This window comes from Musa acuminata, chromosome BXJ3-2 (assembly GCF_036884655.1).
Source record: "Musa acuminata AAA Group cultivar baxijiao chromosome BXJ3-2, Cavendish_Baxijiao_AAA, whole genome shotgun sequence".
Classification (NCBI taxonomy): domain Eukaryota; kingdom Viridiplantae; phylum Streptophyta; class Magnoliopsida; order Zingiberales; family Musaceae; genus Musa; species Musa acuminata.
In genome coordinates, this window is record NC_088350.1 from 25,858,795 (window position 1) to 25,879,527 (window position 20,733).

General features: G+C 42.4%; 6 protein-coding genes across 6 annotated transcripts; 1 reads left to right on the plus strand and 5 right to left on the minus strand.

Annotated features, from left to right (window-relative positions):
- Positions 1 to 437: 437 nt before the first annotated feature.
- On the minus strand, positions 438 to 1,361 carry LOC135631557 (NAC domain-containing protein 86-like). Its single transcript, XM_065139288.1, has one exon. The coding sequence runs from the start codon at positions 1,359 to 1,361 to the stop codon at positions 438 to 440; it is 924 nt and encodes a 307-aa protein (XP_064995360.1).
- A 1,056-nt stretch (positions 1,362 to 2,417) lies between these two features.
- Positions 2,418 to 3,369, minus strand: LOC103976082 (NAD(P)H-quinone oxidoreductase subunit S, chloroplastic). The gene has a single exon (XM_009391267.3). The coding sequence runs from the start codon at positions 3,291 to 3,293 to the stop codon at positions 2,580 to 2,582; it is 714 nt and encodes a 237-aa protein (XP_009389542.2). The 5' UTR covers positions 3,294 to 3,369; the 3' UTR covers positions 2,418 to 2,579.
- A 441-nt stretch (positions 3,370 to 3,810) lies between these two features.
- On the minus strand, positions 3,811 to 8,250 carry LOC135631843 (GEM-like protein 1). Its single transcript, XM_065139825.1, has 4 exons — positions 7,729 to 8,250; positions 7,541 to 7,642; positions 5,689 to 5,963; positions 3,811 to 4,308 (listed from the first exon to the last, which is right to left on the minus strand). Exons 1-4 carry the CDS (start codon positions 8,045 to 8,047, stop codon positions 4,108 to 4,110), a joined length of 897 nt encoding a protein of 298 aa, XP_064995897.1. The 5' UTR covers positions 8,048 to 8,250; the 3' UTR covers positions 3,811 to 4,107.
- Positions 8,251 to 10,386: 2,136 nt separating this feature from the next.
- LOC135631197 (transcription factor MYB83-like) lies at positions 10,387 to 11,557 on the plus strand. Its single transcript, XM_065138670.1, has 2 exons — positions 10,387 to 10,716; positions 10,842 to 11,557. The coding sequence occupies exons 1-2, from the start codon at positions 10,415 to 10,417 to the stop codon at positions 11,431 to 11,433; spliced, it is 894 nt and encodes a 297-aa protein (XP_064994742.1). The 5' UTR covers positions 10,387 to 10,414; the 3' UTR covers positions 11,434 to 11,557.
- A 1,303-nt stretch (positions 11,558 to 12,860) lies between these two features.
- LOC135631707 (calcium-dependent protein kinase 20-like) lies at positions 12,861 to 17,391 on the minus strand. The gene is made up of 8 exons (XM_065139482.1): positions 16,181 to 17,391; positions 15,330 to 15,453; positions 15,001 to 15,144; positions 14,678 to 14,830; positions 14,453 to 14,568; positions 14,106 to 14,273; positions 13,521 to 13,751; positions 12,861 to 13,280 (listed from the first exon to the last, which is right to left on the minus strand). The coding sequence occupies exons 1-8, from the start codon at positions 16,682 to 16,684 to the stop codon at positions 13,125 to 13,127; spliced, it is 1,596 nt and encodes a 531-aa protein (XP_064995554.1). The 5' UTR covers positions 16,685 to 17,391; the 3' UTR covers positions 12,861 to 13,124.
- Positions 17,392 to 17,893: 502 nt separating this feature from the next.
- Positions 17,894 to 20,257, minus strand: LOC135631708 (small ribosomal subunit protein uS5w-like). The gene is made up of 2 exons (XM_065139483.1): positions 19,538 to 20,257; positions 17,894 to 18,289 (listed from the first exon to the last, which is right to left on the minus strand). Exons 1-2 carry the CDS (start codon positions 20,210 to 20,212, stop codon positions 18,131 to 18,133), a joined length of 834 nt encoding a protein of 277 aa, XP_064995555.1. The 5' UTR covers positions 20,213 to 20,257; the 3' UTR covers positions 17,894 to 18,130.
- Between the last annotated feature and the right edge of the window lie 476 nt (positions 20,258 to 20,733).

Here is a 20,733-nt window from a genome sequence, read left to right on the forward strand (position 1 = left end):
GGATAAGGGAGAGACAAGTAGCCATTCCAAGAGTTGATAGTTCCAACTTCATTGTGTGTTGCTGCATATACCTCGGACAAGTTTATACGGTGTTGCTGATAATTTTATATGTTGTGTATGTTCATTAGCTCGGGAAGACCATTTGAGTTGAAATTATGGTGTACCCAACCAGCAAATTTTATTCACTATAGAACAGAAGAGTCTAATACAGGAAAAATACCTTTGAGTCGTATTTGTGCTTCAACTCGAATGGAACTATAGATTGACCATAAGAGCGAGCGAGCGAGAGAGCGAGTGATTCATAGTACTTATAATAGAGGACATGTTGTGGAGACAAATTGGTGACAACTCCAGTTTCTCTTAGTGACTACAGCCTTCCATACGTGCTTCCATTCTCTTTATCCAAGTCCACGCTTCTTCCACTGCAGTGCGATGCATCAGTCGTCGTCCTGGGTCTTGGGTGGTGCCGCCATCCACGGCTTCGTAGTAGGTGGAGCTACCGTCGTCGCCGCTGTAGGTGTGTCGTCGGCTGCGAGCTCGAGGTCGTCAAGAAATCCAAAAATATCATCGAATGTAGACGTTTCTAGCACCGCAGGGAGACCCTCGTGAATATATCTGCCAAAGACATCTGCCGTCGCATCCTGGATCGCAGGTGCCGCCGCCATCAACGGCACTACTTTCATAGCTCCGGTGCTAACGTCAATTGCCATGCTGTGTGTGTAAAGTCCCGCCATCCATGGCTCCGGCGTTTCTTGGGTATCTGCCATAGGCAGGGCCTTGGCTGGGAGGCTGTCGCCGTCGCTCTTGTCTGCGGCTCCCCTCCGCTTGTCCGTGATCCGGCACAGGATTATCTCCTCGGTCGCGTAGGAGGGGATCGTCTCGTACAAGCTGGGGTCGAGGCGGTACTCGTGCATTATCCACTTCAGACCGAGGCTGCTGTCCTTCTTGTTCTTCTTTCTCGGATCATCGCTGTCCTTGAAGAATTTGAGACTCCTCCGAATCCCGGCGATCGCCGACCCCCTATATCGAAGCGGTATGTCGCGGGGCTTCCCGTTGGCGACCCAGCTTCCACCGCGCGTCTTCCGATTCAGCCTATTGTCGCTGGCATTGGAGCGGGGCACGCGGACGAAGCAGTAGGACACACCCGTGGGAAGGTAGCTGGATCGGACCATCAATTCCCAGGGCGCTTTCTTGTACACCTCCATCTCCGGAATGCTAAAGCCGGGGGGGATTCGCAGCGGCAGATTGCGAACCTTGTTGAGGAGGCAATTGCCGATCAGTTCGGCGTCGGTCGGGGTAAACTTGCATCCCGCCCACCTCCATGTCTCGTCTCCGCCGTCGCTGGTGTTTACCAACGCCATTGCCGGGGAAGGAAGGGGAACGAAGAAGGAGAAAGAAAGAAACGAGAGGGAAGAAGTCGAAAGGAGGAGAGTGGCCAGACGGAAGCAAAGGTGGCGTCGCCGTCGGGGATATCATATATATAGAGAGGAGAGGGTTGTGGGGGCACCAATCCAACTAGGAAACACCAAAGTTTCCTACTTTAACATAGGGATCGAACAAAAATTATGTTATATTGTGCCTAGTAGAGATAGGAGAGGGTGATCGGAGTAGGAAACACCCTGTATTATTTATATTTATTATATTCAGTTTTTGTTCTTCACGGTGCTTATAAGTAGAGTTGCATCTCCTCTCCTCTCCTCCTCGGACAAGGCTTCGACCATTCAAATCCTATGACCCAAATGCGGCTTGTTTGCCAGCCTTTTGTAATTGCAGGGATGTTTGCACATTGCTCTTCCGTGATATGTCTCCTCGGATCATAACATTTTCTTTCTCAGTTCCTTCGATCCGTGTTTATTAGCTTCTCAGACCAAATCCTTCTGAGCATCTCCAAGACTCAACAAAAACCTTCCACCTTCACTATCCAGAAAGTTTCAGACCCTGAAAACAGCATATAGTAATCATTGGAAAGAGCTACATACATATTTATGTACTTGTGGTTCATCACATTTTAATTTGGCTGTCACGAATATGTGCCAGTTCTTGCTCGAGTTCTTAACTCTACGTTCTATCTGGTTCGATAACTCGCATCCCTAAATAATAAAAAATTTAGAGGGTCGGAAAACTTATCTCTCAGACAATCGTCCTCTATCGTTCGATTACTGTATGCTAGTGTTGTAGATCATGCACTGAAAGAAGAGAGTTATTACAGTGCATGATGATTTAAGAGCCAGGCAATGAAAGCTGTCATGTTTATAGGATCAAATGAATGACACAGTTAGTGTCACTAGAGGATACATCGAGTTGAATCAAACTAATCTGAAGCTAACATATTATAGTTTATTTTGTTTCACAGCAATTATCACTCGTATCAATTAACAGTCAACAGCTGAAATTTTCACAACCATCAAAGCAATCTATTAGATGAAGCTTCAATGTCAATTCGATCCACTACCTCTTACAACAATAGCAAACGGAGAAACTCCACACCTCCTGTTCAAGTAGATTTATGGAATGGTTGATAGAAATGACATGCCAGATTCATGTGGGGTTTCACAAATGATGAAATGGAGGGACCCCTCTCATCCCGACTTCTGAACGATGGATTCGAGCATGGCGGACTTGGGATTCACCATGGGCGGGCCCTTCTCCCTCTGCTCGAGCTCGCTGAGGTCGAAAGTGAGGAGCTTGTCCCAATTCCCACCCTCGAAGAGCACCCCGGCCTTCCCGTCGGTGACCCTCTGCACGACCCCGCTGTACATGTAGAACGGGCTCTTGGGGTTCTTGACGATGACGATCATCCCCGGCAAGAAGAGCGGCAGCACGGGCGGGTTCGGCTTCGGCCCCGACAGCACCGTGGCCAGGTCCTCGCCGGCGGGCCTCTGCTTGGGGGGAGGGGGGTTCCGCTCTATGAACTTCTTGAGGCCCTTCTCGCCGCCGGGAAAGCCACCGGTGAGGCCGGCGAGCTCCTTCTCGAAGGCGTCATCGCCGGTGCCCAGTGCCGAAATAGGAGCGGTAGTAGGAGGAGGAGAAGAGAGGGGAGGCGGAGGGGCTTCTGCGGGGGATCGTTGGAGCTCCTTTTTTATGCCCTGCTCTCCGCTGCAGAGGCCGCGGCCTCCCAGGAGCTCGGAGAGGTCGAATTTGGCGGAGGGAGCGAGGGCGGCCGGGGCGGAGCGGAGAGGGGGGTTGGGAGAGGTAGAAATGGTGGTGGTTCCGCGGACGAAGGTGGAGTTGCAAGGTCGGAGGAAGAGGAGACGAGGATTTTGGGTAGTGTAGATAGGAATCAGCGCCGCCATGGATGGATTCGATGGAAGACGGAGGCTATAGTTCGAAGGGAGGAAGGCAGCATGTGGAGGGAGAACACCACCCGCCAGACGGGTCGCACGAGGCCTGGACACCACAAATCACCAATCACGTGACATGCACATGAATGATGAAAGCGAAGCAGATAATGATCATAATTCAGATATGCCCCTTTTCTTGGAGCAAAATCATATATATATATATATACATATTACTGTTATTATTACAAATATCACAAGAGAGTAAATTATTTTGACATTTATAATTTCAAATTTATGTTTACCACGTACCATTCAGAACTTAAAAATTATATATCAATATTTTATATATGCTTTAAAAAATAATTATGATAAAAGAACACGAAGGACCTTTTTAGGTATGTTTACTCGAATTAGTTAATACTAATCATGACAATAGGTAGAGGATTTTAATATTTAGATATTTAGAGGAAAATATATATTGCACCAAAATTTATAACGACAAGTAGCTTATTTTTTTAGGACAGCCATGTCAAAAATGGTGAGATAAATAATACTAAAAATTTATCCACGCAACCCATCAGGATCATACATGTCCAACATTTGCAAAAGAGACGAAGAATTGAGAACCATCATCTTCGTCTCTTGGCTCAGACACTGCACCTCAGTTTATATAATGTTTCATATTGATGCAAACTTATTTAATTTGCAGCACATTGTTATCCAACTGTTCATGTTCCAACATCTCCCACTGCAATCTACAGATTTTGCACCATTTACAACTCAGGCCAGCCAGATTGAATTAAAGTACTGAAAGATCTAACTGGTACTAGAAGTTGGGCTGGTAAGAACCATGGGGACTGAAGTGTAGGGCCTCCCTAAGATTCTTGAGAGCTTTGTCATATGATACGAATCCCATGAACCAGAATTCATGGTTGTCCATGGTGATGATTTGAATGTATTTCTCTGAAGGGTTCCTGGAGTTAGCAGAAGGATTGACTGCCCTCAGCTGATCCAGAGGCACAGCAATCTGCAAGTTCATGAAATTTGAAAATTTAAGAAATCTGCAACAGAGGTTAAAAAATCAGAGCTCAATTGTGACTGAACAAATCCAGAAAAAAAGTTATATACTATTAGATGCTGCTGTCTAAAGAACCTGATGGTTTTTTCAACCTTGTGATATTTTATTTGTCAGAAATATTTGCATGTAGCATGGTGGAAGAAGAGTGAAAAGGACACTCCCTCATTGGTAAAATAGCCATCCGCAGGCAATGGAGCTACCAATCAGGGGAAAACTGAATTGGTATCATCTGGTGAAGTTTTAGTTTCTGAAAATATCCAATTTAGCAATCAGCCCAGGTTGAACTTGGTGAAAAAAGGACTAGGACTCTAACTAGCTAGGTGCTTGCCAAGGAATTTGATAATAGGACACTGTAAATGGTTCCAAGAAACTTCAATACTCTGTTGGTTTTACCAACCCAGAATGGTTGGTAAAAACCCAACCCAGCTCCCAGCAAACTAAAAAGAAACTGAGAGAATTCAATCCCAACTGCTACAATACCTCTGTTGCATCCCCGGCAACCTTTGGTCATTGTAAAAGGGGGGAAAACTGCTTTTTGACCCCCAAAAAATCCAACAAATATTAGTGCCTTAGCAAATAGCCCTCACAAATACGCATCACAAGCATCTTAAACAAGGTGAAAAATGTACCAGCATCCCTACTATGAAATTGACAATTTCATTTAAATGTTCCACAACAATCGCTTGCCATTCCCCTACAGGCCTACAACAACGTTCCAAAATCCTTCCCTGAACACGAGAGATCCAACCCTAGCTCATCTGGGGTTTATAGAAGTCGAAAATTTACTAGATTCACACTAATGGTTTTCCTATGATATAACAATTCTGTCCTGTAACCAAAACACACCAGGGCTTGAGCCCTAGCTCATGTGTGATCTATAGATTGGCATTTTCTAGAATACAACAAACTTATCCTTGCCTCCTAGGTTTATTGTGAAGCTTGTGTATCATCATTGCTCGATTATTTCTTCAGAGCTTGATATTCTAGTGTGGATAATTTTGCAAGCTTTAGTTGATTGCCACACTATATTCTACCTAGAATTCAGCATATTTGCATCTTGATCACAATCCATTGCATTAGTTTAATTAAAAGTTACTTTTTACTGAACAACATAAATTAGGCATCTTCATATATTCATTAGGTGGTTAACCTATGCCAATTTGAGTAAATTATTGTTTATATCTTACAGTTCGCAGCTATGACTGTTCAAAACAAAACATTCCGTAAACAATAATAATCACATCATCTTTCTATTATCATGTGAGACATCTGAACATTATAGACACACTGTACTGCAAAACAAATAAATTATGTAGATTAGAGACGCACCTTATAATATGCCCACTCTTGTTGAGCATTGGAGAAATTAGTACAAAGAGGATTATCACTGCAAAATGCAATCCTGGCTGTGGATAAATACAGTGTTCCTATCACAGGACCTGCTGAAGTAGAGAGATAACAGGCATATGCTTTCCTTAGCTGCTCTCCTGGAAAAATACCAAACGCTTGCTGGAAAACCTTCTCATTCCCACCTTCTGCAAGAACTTTTGTTCCTTGTGCAAGCCTAGCCAAGGCTGCATCAGTGACATTGGGGCTGGTTTTAACTGTCAAACAAAAAGCATATGAGAACAATCAAATGACCATATCTTGGGGAACTTTCAACTAGTATCTCTACCAACTAAAACCCAAAATAGCAAGCAAAAGTTCCAGATATGTCTTAATTTGTGGTTTTTATACATCACTGCTTTATCTTAATGCCTTAAAATGGAAAAGAATTCATATCCTATTATCTTGAAAGGCGCTTAAAAAATGGAACACTAGGAGTGCTGGACCAAACTGAATGACGGAAGAAGCTAGAGGTAGTCATTATTTGGATTTTCTGAGATATTGTAGCTTAAAATGAATAGCCAATCAAAAACATTAACCACAGGAGTCAAGCTGTCAAATCCTGAATAAAATGCTATCACATACATGTGTCTTGAGCTTCATAGTCCATATATAATATCTAGATCAGGTGATCATCACATTGTTAATACATTGAGAAACTACTAGTACTAGGACCTCCTTAGTTGATCCAACAAAATGAATATGCTTAAGTATTATTTGATAAACTCAAATGAACCTGATAATATATGTTCCATACAACTAAACAGAAAATTTGTTGTCTTTGTTTAAGACCTGAATTCCAGCCTTGCAATGACATGCTAAATATATAGTTAACTGATTTTTGGGTTTGGTACATACTTTAACTAACTTTACTAATTATTTGTTTGTAAGTTCAGCTCAGTCGAGTTCCACATTGAGAAATCAACTCATTTCCTTGCCAGAGTTAGGACAGTCAATCCGCTGATAGCAGCACATACATGCCATGAAAACCCAATACTTGTCATCTTAAACTCACACCAAGTGTGAAGCTATTCTTGACCCTTCCAAACGCTATAGACAGGCCATATAACATATAATTTCTCCTGAAACAGGTTGATATGCAAAGTCCACCTTTTTTTTCTCAAAGAAGGTGAGAAAATTATGTCTTCCGCAGTGTAAGTCATTAGCTTATCAGTTAATTTTTCTCGAGTTAATCAGCTGGGTGAAATTTCCGCCCAATATGATAATAGCTTCTTCTGCTTCCACATAACTCATTAAATACCATTTCCAACTTCATTTGTTTAATCTTGTCAAGATACCACTTATTATTTGAATGACCATGTATCATGGTTTTGTTGTGATGTCAATCAAAATACTCCTAATCTAGCAAAAATGCATTACGCAAGAATCTAGCTCTCTGCTGACTAAACTCATATACCGCAAGTTTTGATTTCTTCAATATGCACTCATGATACTGAAATAAGTACACATTAAAGATGCTATCTCCTGCTGAACAATAGAAAGTATGAAATTATGCTATAGATTGAATAGATATGAGATCATCAACAACTTCATGAGATCATTTGTTACCAGGGCAAAATGTACTTTCCAAAAAGAAAGTAGCTTATCGACATTTAACTCCTCTGGATACAAAATCATTTAACCCCTACAATTTCTCTATATAAATGCATGTAAAAAGATACATTTGGTCACTCTGGTGATTCCCCAGTGGCAGGTAACACACGTTCGAGATTTGAACCATGCAAAAATTGTACTTGATGCAGGAAACCAGGATGTAATGGGCAAAAAAGCATACGATGGTGCCAGACATTGCCAGCGACGTCCCCTGCCTTTCTGGTGGTGTCTTCCAATTTCTTCCCGCACCGCCCAAGCACCTTAAGGATTGTCTCCGATGGGCCTGGAACAAAGGAGCCAAACAATCGAAACTCAAGAAGCCACAGGACTCAAAACAAAAAGACAGCACCGATAAGATATTCCACACACTCTTGGTAGGAACAGGGGAAACATTGACATAAGGGTTTCCGCTGGCGTTGCTGCCGTGAGGAAAAGGGGAAATGTTCACATAAGGGTTGCCGGTCCCGCCGCCGTACGTCGAGGAGGGGAAGTGGGAAGCACCAGGGACGGAAGGCATGGCGCGGTTGGTATTGCTAGGGCAGTGCCCCGCCGAGGGCCCGGCAGACGACGACGTGACGTGATCGACGGGGACGCCCTGCCAGTTGCCCGGATTGGCGTGCGGCGCAACCGGCGTTCCCATCACCCAAGTCCCCGGCGTCGCCCCATCTCCAAGCTTGCCCTGGTCCATCAACAAGCAACCACCCGAACGAATCGATTCTCCTCCTTCCCGCAAGCGACGAGGAAAGCGACAACTCGATCGGGGTCAATGAGATCGATCCGGGAGCACCGGATTCGGTGGGCGTCTGTCGGATCTGGAAGTTGCCGTACGACGAGGGTTCGAGGCAAACCGGGCGTGCCGTCGCACCCCGCACACGGCGGATCCAATGCTTGACCACAGACACCAAATGAAACCTGCCACGTCCTCTGTATTTGGTGGGCCCTCGCGTCTCCACTGACGTACGTTGAAAGCGGTTGAATCTGATGACGAATATAATGTATGTCCAAATGTGCTTAGAGACGTGATGGTCACTATACGTATATTATTTACATGCTGAGGCCACCAACAGTAGCATATTATTTCTTCCATTTACTCAATGCAATTATTTTGAGAACATTCAGAACATTTTTCTAAAGTAAATATGTTCATAAAAACAATCACAAAAGATAGATTCAACCTTCCACACACCTTTTGCATCATTTTTTTATCAACATAAATTTTTAGGATTATTATAATTCAAATCATACGTTTATCCTTAATTTTAAATATTAAAATTAGTATCCTCCTTATTTTAAATCATGCATCTTCTTATTTTTTAATATTTAATCAAAAAAATTTATAGAATACTTCTCATTTGGGTTCTTAGTTGCCCGATCAAAATGTTATCAAACATAACCTTCTGAATCCCTAGCAATTGATATGGTATATTTTAGTGGCCTAGACACGACACCGCTGACACCACATATCAAATCGGAGCCCTACACTCGTCTCATCCCGGGAGCTCATACCAAGAAGATATGCGTCCCAGGAGCTTGGGGCGGTGCTATCTGACATTGCTCTGTGCGTCTCGAAACGGTGATCGATCAGAACGGTCGTCCCATCTCTCGGTGGTCAGCAACAACAACGTCGAATCGACGCACCATCAGCCCTCGTGCCACAGTCTAAAACCCCTGGTTGGCCTCCGGCTAGTGGGAGGCAAGAAAAAAGAAGGAAAAAAGCAATCCCTCTCATTACTAACTTGCTCGTCGGAGGGGCCACGGCCGAGAACCATCCGATGAAGGCCATTTTTGCAGGAGGGCGATCACTCATCGATGGTGAGGGACTCGGCACGGAAGCACGATCTGCCCGACATCAAGGAGTCGCCAATCAACCTCGATCCCGACCAACGCCAACTAGCACTCCTTCCGGAGAGCTCGAGTACCTCATCATTCGAATTACCTGCAGAAAGCTCCCGACATTTTAAGCTCCCTAAACGTTTAATTATGTTCACCTCTACAGGTATGCTCAAAGCACATTTGCAAATGCCTCATTTATGGTTCCAACAAAAATCAAGACCTAATCCCAGCAAGAAATCTGGTCTCTCCCTCTCTCTCTCTTCTTCCTTTAGTGACTTTGATATTTTAAGCTCAAATCCTAATATTATTTATGTAAAGTTAATATAATATATATAATAAAAATAGAAAATAAAAAGGTAGTGTGATATCCAGAATCATACCCACATATGAAAGAGTGAAACAAGAGAGTAAGTTTTATTTGATTCTTTTTGTAAGGAAAGGGGGTCACGTAGCAATGAAGAATGACTTGGGAACCACATTCCCAAGATTGTAAGACACAGCTTCACCAACCACGGGAATATAATGTTATATATATATGACTCGACCAGTACTTACGTAGCTCCCCATGAAAACCACTTGCTTAGATGTTAATTTCATGAGAGAGAGAGAGAGAGAGAGAGAGAGAGAGAGAGAGATTGTGCTATCTCTATCTCTTGTGCATGCAACAATGATTTGTGTGTACATTTCAGCTAATCAAGCAACATACGTACGTGCATGAACTGTAACCAAAACCATACGTATACTGTTGTCTCTTCCACTTCTGTTATACATGTCCGTGATGGCAACTGAGGAAGATAGAGAAGTCTGGAGAGTATAATTTGTAGCCCCAACACGTAGCTTCGCTTCACGACAAAACAATCCCCAATCTCTCTCTCTCTCTCCTTATCTGATTACCTTGTGAGTGAAGATAAATGGATCCAAGAAGACGAAAACTGGAGTCAAAGACAAGAAGACCCACCTCTCTCTTTCTCTCTCTCTTGCACAGCACACACACACACACACAACAAAAACGCACACATTTCCTGATCGACACGTTCTATTCCCTTCTCCGGGTTCTAAGCAAAGGTCACAGCCATCACTATCATCATTACTATGCGTCTCTCCTTTTCTTCCATCATCTTCGGCTTAATTGTGCACATATATATTCTTGACTCCTCTCTCGAACCACATGAAGTGATCCACACTGCAGCGAGACCTCGAAGTGGAACCCAGGCTTGGCAGGATGAGGAAGCCGGACGCTCCGGCGAAGACAGATGGCACCAGCACTAACAGCACCAACGACGGAGGCAGCAGGCTGAGGAAAGGGCTGTGGTCGCCCGAGGAGGATGAGAAGCTCATGAACTACATGGTCGGAAATGGACAAGGTTGCTGGAGCGAGGTCGCCAGGAATGCGGGCTTGCAGAGGTGTGGAAAGAGCTGCCGTCTTCGTTGGATCAATTACCTGCGACCCGGTCTCAAGCGCGGCGCTTTCTCCCTTCAGGAAGAGGAGCTTATCATCCACTTGCATTCCATCCTCGGCAATAGGTTGTCTTCACTTCATCTCCTCCATTCTATTTGCTTAACTCATTCTGATTCCAGCATTAGTACATCAAATATGAACACATGCATCAGTGTTTTGATTCATGTACATGTACGAATAACTTGTGCAGGTGGTCTCAAATTTCGGCACTTTTGCCTGGCCGGACCGACAACGAGATAAAGAATTTTTGGAACTCCACCATTAAAAAGAGGCTCAAGAACTCGTCGTCCTCGTCCTCGTCGTCATCGTCATCGTCTTTCTTCCTTAACAGTGGAGATGGAAGCACTGTAAATGAACCTCAAATCCAGGCTATGGACATGGACTCATCATCATCTTCAGCTTCTTCATCGACGCATGGCTTGCCCACGGGCAACCACTACGACCTAGTGCCACTTCCTGAGGTTGGGCTAGAGAACGACTACTACTTGCATGAAGCTCGAGTCGGTACAGAGAATGGATACTATGGTGGGGGTCAGGGAATGGCGATGGAGGGAGGAGGCACTATGGGTAGAGGAGGCGAGCTGCTCTTGGTGCCCCCTCTCGTTAACACCAACCTGATCGTTGACGATAATGTTGATGTGAACGAGATCCCAAGTGACAAAGCAGTGGGAGGTGGATTGTTTTGGGAGGGTGAGAAGGTTAGAGTGGGGGAGTGGGAGTGGGAGTTGGAAGACTTGATGAAAGATGTCTCTTTTCCTTTCCTTGATTTCCAAGTCGAATGATGGGCCATTAATTCTTCAGATCTCACCTCCATCTTTCCTTGATGAAAGATGTCTCTTTTCCTTTCCTTTCCTTTCCTTTTGCGTTGCAGTCTAGCTAATTACGTAGGCTTCCAAATTCTCTGAAACCTCCTCCTACTCTTCGTTATGACTCCACAAAATTCAAACTTTATCCATATAGTTCCAGCAATTTCTATGAAGCTTGCTCTTCTAACTTCTACAATCTCTCTCTCTCTCTCTCTCTCTCTCTCTCTCTCTCTCTCTCTCTCTGCAAAATGTTCATCTTGAGAAGAACATTGTTCTCAAAGAAGCTGTATTTAAGTGGTGAGTATGAAAGAATAAAATGAAGCAAATGAGGGGTTGTGTACCTGTGGAAGAGTGTGTTGGTTGATATTTTACTAAATATTATGTCTTCAGCTATAATCACAAGTTTCTTCTTGAGTAGCTTTTCTCCCTTCTAGATGGGTCAACAGTAGCTTTTGAGCTGCTGTATTCCCTGTGACATCTGTTCATCATCATCATCATCATGGCTGTCATTCATAAATTGTTGTTCAAGTGCGCAATGATACCTTCTCATTCAATATAACATATGCAACATAGCCAACTAATGGAGCAATTATGACCATTTGGTCAGAGTGTAAAGGAGGTGGGGGGCATGAAAGCATGCTGTTGATGCTAATTCCTGATGGTAATTATAATTGTCATTTGGAAAGCAAGCGAATCTGGATTGAGACGTCCAACCGAAGTCAAGATCTGGTTTATTGTTGTTCTGGACCATGGAATCTCCAGGCTTTATTTTGGGGATATGAGATAGACTTCTCTTGTGGACATAAAAGGCTGTAAGTTAATCTCACATTACATTCTCAGATGTTGTTATTATAGGTGTGACTCTCTGAGGAACATTCTTAGATGAATGAATGATAGAATAATTGAAGTCCAAATTCCCCATAAAATTCAGACTTTGTATCTGAATAATTGAAGACAGCAATCCATCCAGTTCTTCTCCCTCCTCGTTCTAGAGAGCTATGACAGTAGATAACTCATCTGTGTTTTCTATTTTGGAGTGAGCAAAATGTGTCGCTAATAAAGTACTTTATTGAGTTATGCTCATACGATCCCAAATTATGCTTCGAATGAGTGACAATGACAATGTATCCATTTTGTTTCTACGCAAGTCGTTAAGCTTCGTATCGTATGAGAAAAATCAACTAAATTCATGATAAATTGTGTTCTGCTCAAGGTGAAAAAAAATTATCATGACTTTTGAAGCCGTATATAGTAACGACAGTAGATCAAATAGGAGTAGCAATCGACGGAATCCTACATCATTGTTAACAGTAATCAAAGGATCCCAATAAAAGAAGATGATATTTGAGGATAAAATGAGAAGAGCCGTGACATATAGTACGCAACATCACAAAGGTAGCAAGTAGCAACTACAATTGAATTCAGATATCCATCAAGAAATTTACAAAAGTCCAGCATAAATTGTAAGAGCAACCTCAGGTTCAAAGTCGATAACTTGCGGGAATGTAATATCACAAATCATTGATCGTTGGAACTTATAGAAGCCAAATCTTCAATAACCACATTAACTTATCAGGGGGGACCAATTTAACTATAAAGAATATCACATAACCAAGAAAAGAAGGGAATAAACAATTTCAAATATACAGATATGTTTTCATTTAGTTTTATCTATCGTGACTTTTCAGCTGCAAAGATCCATCTTTCATCAAATTAGATCTGAGGCTACTGAACCTTTCTCTTGAGTACTGCCTTGATGCCTTCCTCCAATCCGTGCCTGCCTTCATCATTGCTGTAAATTCCTCATAACTTATCCTCCCATCCTGGGATAAAAGGTCCAACATCAGCTCATCATCCATAACTATTCAAATGTTGAGTTCTTGCTCTCAATTTTATTTAACTAATCAAATTCATTAAAAATAACTGCTGAGATCCATTAAAGACAACTACTGGTAAAACCAATTATTAATTCTTTTGATATTCTAATTGTCTGTTGAAGAAAAAGATGAATTTTGGTAAGAAATAGGTGTGGGGTGTTAAGTAAAAGCGATAAAATAACTGACCTTGTCCGTGTCTACATCACAAATAATAGCATTAATGACTTCTTCATGATCTGGACCTAAATCATCAGCCAAGGAGTTGCCGAGCTCTTCGATTTCTATGTATCCACTGTTGTTCTGATCAAAATATGAAAATGCTTTGTGCAGGTGCTCGTCGTTTCCCATCCTTCGTAAGTGAACAGATACAGCAACAAATTCCCCATAGTCCAAAGTGCCACTTCCATCAACATCAGCCTGTATGTAACAACATAATCTCAGTTTAAACTCAACAAAATATTATTCCCACTGAAAATATATGTAGGAATTAATTACCATACTATATCAGTTTACAAATCTATAAGATAGCATTTCCATTGAAAAAAAGTATTTAGCCATTAATCAACAACATATCCTTCAATATTTTGTGCAGCCATCTCTGTTCCAATCTTCCAGCTATGTTGGAGGTGGTTCTACAATTGTACACTATGCAGTATATTTTGCCATCAAGGTTCGCATGGGTACACATGGTAATCAAGTCTACTTGACATGACCACAAATTGAATGCAAATGTGAAGTATATAAAAACAACTACGACTCTCAGATACTTACAGCTTCCATTAAAATATGGACATCAGCATCAGGAATCTGGTGACCGAGTTTAAGCAAACCATATTTCAGCTCCTCAAGAGTTATTTTTCCATTTTTGTTTATGTCAATCTTCTCAAACATATCCTTTATGCCTGCAACTTCCTCGACAGATAAATATTCAGCCACCACCTACGACAATGAATCTGAATGGGTCAGTGGCTGAATTATGCTTGAACAAGAACATTGATATAAGTATCATAGATAAATATCAGATGATGAAAATCCATTCATGCACAAGATCAAAAGCCAAAGGTGGATAAGCCTTGGGTGTTAACCAGACACAGTAAAAATAACATGAATGTTCTTACCTTTAGGGCTTTCTTTTTAAATTTGTTCATCACGGTGAACTGCTGGAGTTTCGCCCTTACATTTTCACCTAGACTAACATTAGGAGCCTTATTGGCATTCTGCAACCATGGATGATCTGCAACATCAAATATAAGAGGCATAATTCAATGATGCAATACATGCTATGAGAACCAGATTGATCAAAGTAAGAGACATAAACAGAATGAACGAATGCTAAAGATTACCAAGTACTTGCTCAGCTCTCAACCTATACTTGGGATCTGGATTAAGCATATGTCTCACAAGATCTTTAGCACTTTCAGAAACTTTTGGCCACGGATCTCTCTTGAAATCTATGACAGAACGAAGAATTGCCTGGGCAACACCTTGTTCGGTTTCTGCATATGCATAGATAGTTAGATAACTGCTCGATGTTCAGAAGCAAACCAAATCCACACCCAAGTTTTTTGATACACTTGTTGAGAACTCAAAATCTAAACTAAAGGAAAGCCAAAGAAGATCGCATAAAGCTCTCTGATGGTTCATATCTTCTATGAAAGAGGATTACCAGCCCAAAATGGAGGCACGCCACAAAGCAAAATGTATAGGATCACTCCTGCGCTCCAAACATCTACTTCTGGGCCATAATTTCTCTTTAAAACCTCCGGTGCCATGTAATAAGGACTGCCAACAATTTCAGAAAAGTGCTCACCTGTGCAGGAGAAGAAAAATCATCATAATATGGAAAACTGACTTGCCGGCAAGAACAATAAGCCCACCGGTCTCCTCAACAAATTATTGCTAATCAAGATTCAGGAACCACGTGCGTCTTTGAGTTAAAGGAAAAAAATGTTATCAGAGACAAAATACCAAAAAGGTATTCTTTCAGCAATTTACCAGGTCTGAAAAATACAGACAATCCAAAATCGATTGCCTTCAATGGGCCATTTTCCTTTTTGTCCCCAAATAAGAAGTTCTCAGGTTTAAGATCCCTGTGCATAACCCCATGCTTGTGGCACACCTGAGATGACACAAAGCAAGTAAGCCTATGTCAGTATATTATAATTCACATTGTAATAAGACAATGATATCCAATAATAACACTACACAATAAGACCACTTCAAAAAAATATGGGTAGAATATAATCCCGTTACAGGTAAAGGAAACGACATCCTAATACAAGACAATATGCAGATTGAACTGCAGCTGATTAGAATATTCACACATTCATCAAACTGAAACTATAGTTGCCAAAAAAAAAAAACTTGGATAAAAGAAAAGAAGATAGAACCACTAAAAGTGAAAAAGTAAAAAGAATACACAACCATTTAACAGTGAAAATTAGGAGACATGAAGTGAATAACCCGAACAAATTCAGGACCAACATGAGTTCTATATACCTTCCACTTCTGCAATTGACAGCACTGTTTTAAATAGACCAGAATTACCTTATAGTAAAGCCGAATATTTGAGAGAGGTGATCTCATAAAAGTTAGTTTCACTAATTCTACAAATGGTCAGAAAATAAAATTTTGTTCCAAACCAGTTTATAAATTAACAGAAAAATGGAAGAAAGGAGCTACAGAAAAGGAGGAGATGCACTTCCGTAGTTTTTTTCAGAGATCAAGATGACAACAAGGCTTCGCGCTTCAAAGAACACATCACATACCAAAATCTGATCCAAATGCTTCGTTAAAGGGGAAAAAAAAGAATGCCTAAGATGACTGATTAAGTGCAGAGACGTGACCTGAATGATTTGTATGATGGTCCGCATGATGATGGCCGCCGCTCGTTCGGTGTAATGCCCCTTGGTGACGATCCGATCGAACAGCTCTCCTCCCTCGCAGAGCTCCATCACAAGGTGCACGGCGCCGTCATCCTCGTAGGTGTCCTTGAGGCTCACGATGCTCGGGTGGCTAGGCAAATGCCTCATGATCTCCACCTCCCTCCGCACGTCCTCAATGTCCACCGCAGTGCGCAGCTTCTTCTTGGAGATGGATTTGCAGGCGAAGAGCTCCCCCGTGGCTCTGTCGGTGCAGAGGTAGGTAACGCCAAACTCGCCGCGGCCGAGCTCCTGTCCGAGCTCGTACCGGCTGCCGATGTCCCGGCCCGTAGGGTTCTTGAGAACGACGAGGCCACGGGCCGGCCCACGGTTGTAGTCGATCGAGTAGGGGTTCTGCCGCTTCTCCTTCTTGTTCTTCCTCTTCTTCTTCTTCTCCGGATCGGCAGGCGCTACGCAGCAGTTCCCCATCGGAATTCAGGCAATTTGGATCCTAAAAATCCAATCTTTTCAAGGCTTTTCTTCGAACACGGAGCTAAAAACTTGTCTTTGACAAGAACAAATCGGGGGATCCTACAAAGACAACAGCAAGATACGACCTTCCCATCAAATCTCGAAGGAACACAGCAAGCGACACAAGAGGACTCGCTGGAGTTCAAGAGTCGAGTTTTGTTTGGTTCCACGGGACCAAAAATAGAGACGCCAAGAACAAGCAGTTCGTTCGAGACAACTGTCGAAAGGCGGATTAGAACGACAAAAGGCTCAAATTGGCGGGATTAATTGGATGTTCATGATCATGCGACCCTGGGAGGAGCTCTTAGGAGGTGGTGGTGGAATAAGAAGAGGATTATGGAGGGAATTTAGGACGAGTTGGAAGAGGAAGGTGGAATGAGAGAGAGGGGGTCAAAGCCTCAAACCGACCGCTGTTCCTCTTTTGACTCTCCTCACCCCTCCTCTTCCCTTCGGTTTCTGCTCCCTCTCTTGTAAAAGGAGATGGAGGGGAAGGGGAAGAAGGACGATAAATCCAAAACTCTCCCCCTTTCTTATCTCCTACTCTCCAAAGATTTCTGTTTTGAAGACAAAAGAAAACAGGATTCTGTTCAGCAAACAGAATTTTGTGTCAAAATGCTTTTCTGGAAGCAAAACTTCCATTGTGAGGATATCCACCTAAAAATGGTACCTTTCAGATTCCTCTGGACTTTATCAACCCCAAACTGCCTTTTTCATGCAGACAATTTGGACCATCAGTTGGAGAGATGATGACATACTAGTGGCTATTTCATAACCATAAAAAATGGTTTAACTCTAAAAGACTATATTTACATGCACGTTTTTCTTGTTTTTTGCAAAACCTAAATGCTAACTCTCTCTCCTTTTACTTCCGACAAAAATCTACCAAAAACTCTGTTCTTAGATAACTCTAAGCAACATTTATTTACATTTAAACATACAACAGAGATGAGCAGAAAAAGGATCCAAGCCAACTTTTTGCCATTAAAAGGACTTGAAGATGCTCTTTTTCTTTCATTCAACATATATGAACGCTTACCCTGGAAGAAGAGAATGAAAAAGTTGATCAATGGGATATACTTGTGCACTTCAGCTTTTGCAGTTCTACTGCCCATATTCCAATTACTGCTACACTTATGTTTTTCCGAGTAATATCACTCGTTTATAATCTGAAAGCAAAAGGGAACCCAAAAAGGTAACCTTATTTATTTGAAGCCTAAAACCTTGCAAAACTTGATTTGCTCACAAGATTTGGGATGAGGAGTAAACATATCACGGATAACAAAATTGTCACATCTAGCAAAAGAACTCGAACCAATAAAGAGTTTAGCTGACCAACTCAGGTCCTAGTTAAACAAGATGGCATAATAAAAATCAAATGCTTGTAGAAAGCCGACTTCCAAGCATTTAAGCTTCAACCTTCTCTGTGTCCTCAAGAAGTATAGCCTTTGTCGGCTTTGCAAGCAGGTCTGTGTACTCCTGGAAGGGAGATCTGCTGTAGCGGGTCTCTGTCCAGAAATCGGGTGTCAGGAATCCATAGGTCTTCATGAGACAGTCAAAGGTAGCCTACAAGGCACAAAGCATCAAATTGATTACGTCAAATGTATAATGTGGAAGGTGCAAACATTTGCTGGTATTTCACAAAGTCCATGTCATTGACATGTAATCCACATGATCTTGAAAAGGTTGTTGCAGACGTCAGAGACACGGGCCACAAACATGCTGAAACACCTAAAGTAAATCTTTGATGCAACATACAGAGAAAATATTTACATCATTGATTTCCAGATTTGCCTGATTTTAAGTACATTTACAAATGTCAAAGGAGAAAGAAAATCATATGCTCTGCCATTTTTCTCCTCCAATTCCAAGGAGAAGGGAAAAAGAAGAAAAAAGATAGGTGTGATTGTCCAAATTGTATAATTCCAACAATGCTCCTGATTCATAGTGTTACTGTCCAAGATCAATCCTATATTATCTTATTTCTTGGTCTTATTATCAAATATCAAATATAATTCGCCGAAATCAATCAGACTCCATTGATGTCAACCTATGTTAAGCAATTAAACAAACTAAGAAAAAACGAAAACAGGAGAGGGATGGGAGACGAGGTCGACGACTATAGTGATGGTAGCCATCAGAGGAAAAAAAATGTAAGAGAATTTTTTTTGTGCACTTAGAATCCACTAAGCTGTTAGAATTTTAAGCTGGCAAGGCCCAAACTCAGCAATTTCAAGATGTTAATCAAATACGGTGAGCTGATGAGAATATTGATTTAGAGTATTAAGGATGACATACAAAAAAAATGTGCAAGAATTTTCACATGTTGATGTGACCCAAATTTCTTCACTAAACCATAATATACATAACTAAATTGATTTTGTTCCAACAGAAAAGAGCTTTGGTAAACATACTAAGAATGAGGGAACAAAAGATTTAGCTTCTCCCAAGTATCATTCCAAAATATTTCTTATATTGTTTTGTTGATTTAAACTAGACTAAAGAATCCGACCTGAAGAGCCCTTTGTCTGACCATGAACACTTCAATATGGATCAAAGGGGCAATGTTGCTTCATCCTTGAAGCAACCTGTGGTTTCATTGTTAGTTTCATCGTCAAGCTACCGTTCGTAAAATAACCTATAAGACTTAACAATTGATATCGACATGCATGACGGCTCCAAGATGAATCTATGTTAGCATTTAACATTATCAAATGCAGAACCAACAATTGCCAATAGATATAACCCACCTCGACCACGATCCCTTTTATTGAAGACATGTGATCTATAAATAGTGCACCAAGAAACACTGACCTTCACAAAGTTACCGAGAGTCTTGGTCGAACCACGGGACGAGGTGAAGACGTCTTCGATCCCAGCAAACTGAAGCACCTTCTTCGGGACACGGGCAGCCACAATCCCCGCCCCCCTTGGAGCGGGCACCATCCGGACGGTGACGGACCCGCACTTCCCGGTGACCTTGCAGGGCACAGTGTGGGGCTTCCCGATCTTGTTCCCCCAGTATCCCCTCCTGACGGGGATCACCGAGAGCTTGGCCAGGATGATGGCACCGCGGATGGCGGTTGCGACCTCCTTGGCGCACTTGACACCGAGCCCTACATGGCCATTTGTGTCGCCGACGACGACGAAGGCCTTGAAGCGGGTGCGCTGGCCGGCACGGGTCTGCTTCTGGACAGGCATGATCTTCATGACCTCGTCCTTGAGGCCGCCGCCGAGAAGGGTGTCGATGATCTGGTGCTCCTTCACGGGAAGCGAGTGGAGGTAGATCTGCTCGAGGCTCGTGATCTTGCCCTCCTTCACGAGGCGACCGAGCTTAGTGACGGGCACCCACTTCTCCTCCTCGTCGCGCCGGCCGAAGCCGCGCCTCCCACCACGGCCGCGGTCGCCTCGGCCGCGGCCCCGCTCGCCCCTACCTCGGCCGAACCCGCGCCCGAAGCCACCACGATCTCCGCCGCCACGCTCCGCCATCCTTGATGAGATTAGGGTTCCTACGGTCTCTAATGCTTCAATAGAAAAGCGACTTTTATCGTGGAGGCGGAAGCGAAGTCTAGGGTTTGCGTTAGGGTCGCGGCACCGGTTGGTTCGATTACCGGTAGTTGATTGCAGAACTTAGCCGGGTTTTAAGTGGCTATGAAAATATTTAAAATAAATTTAAATTATCATGCAAAATGCCATGAAAGAGTTAAAAAATGTCTATGTTAATAATATGATATTTAATCGATACTAAACGCATCACGTCATTTTAATCCTTTTTTTCGCATAAATCATTGATGTTTGTCATAATATTATTAACTTTTTTATATTTTAATGATAAATTCTTTTTTAAAATCCCAATTTTTTTTCCTCACAAATTTTTTTTTTATTCACACAACATGTCTTATTTTTTTAAAGAGTAAAATTATCCTTGATGTCTAATCGATCGTGTGCCTATCTTCATCTTTTTCTTTGTCTCTCGTCTGCCACTCGAACTTGATGGGTGCATTGTCACT

Excerpts from the sequence above, each read along its gene's own strand:
- LOC135631843 (XM_065139825.1), bottom strand. The coding sequence starts at position 8,047 with ATGGACCAGGGCAAGCTTGGAGATGGGGCGACGCCGGGGACTTGGGTG. Across the intron at positions 7,643-7,728 it reads TTCCCCTGTTCCTACCAAGA|GCCCATCGGAGACAATCCTT; the intron begins GTGTGTGGAATA and ends CCTTTGTTCCAG. Across the intron at positions 4,309-5,688 it reads AAGAGTGGGCATATTATAAG|ATTGCTGTGCCTCTGGATCA; the intron begins GTGCGTCTCTAA and ends ATGAACTTGCAG.
- LOC103976082 (XM_009391267.3), bottom strand. The coding sequence starts at position 3,293 with ATGGCGGCGCTGATTCCTATCTACACTACCCAAAATCCTCGTCTCCTC.
- LOC135631197 (XM_065138670.1), top strand. The coding sequence starts at position 10,415 with ATGAGGAAGCCGGACGCTCCGGCGAAGACAGATGGCACCAGCACTAAC. Across the intron at positions 10,717-10,841 it reads CATTCCATCCTCGGCAATAG|GTGGTCTCAAATTTCGGCAC; the intron begins GTTGTCTTCACT and ends TAACTTGTGCAG.
- LOC135631557 (XM_065139288.1), bottom strand. The coding sequence starts at position 1,361 with ATGGCGTTGGTAAACACCAGCGACGGCGGAGACGAGACATGGAGGTGG.
- LOC135631707 (XM_065139482.1), bottom strand. The coding sequence starts at position 16,684 with ATGGGGAACTGCTGCGTAGCGCCTGCCGATCCGGAGAAGAAGAAGAAG. Across the intron at positions 15,145-15,329 it reads GTCTGTATTTTTCAGACCTG|GTGAGCACTTTTCTGAAATT; the intron begins GTAAATTGCTGA and ends TCTCCTGCACAG. Across the intron at positions 14,831-15,000 it reads CGTGCCTCCATTTTGGGCTG|AAACCGAACAAGGTGTTGCC; the intron begins GTAATCCTCTTT and ends ATGCATATGCAG.
- LOC135631708 (XM_065139483.1), bottom strand. The coding sequence starts at position 20,212 with ATGGCGGAGCGTGGCGGCGGAGATCGTGGTGGCTTCGGGCGCGGGTTC. Across the intron at positions 18,290-19,537 it reads CTCTCGGTAACTTTGTGAAG|GCTACCTTTGACTGTCTCAT; the intron begins GTCAGTGTTTCT and ends TGTGCCTTGTAG.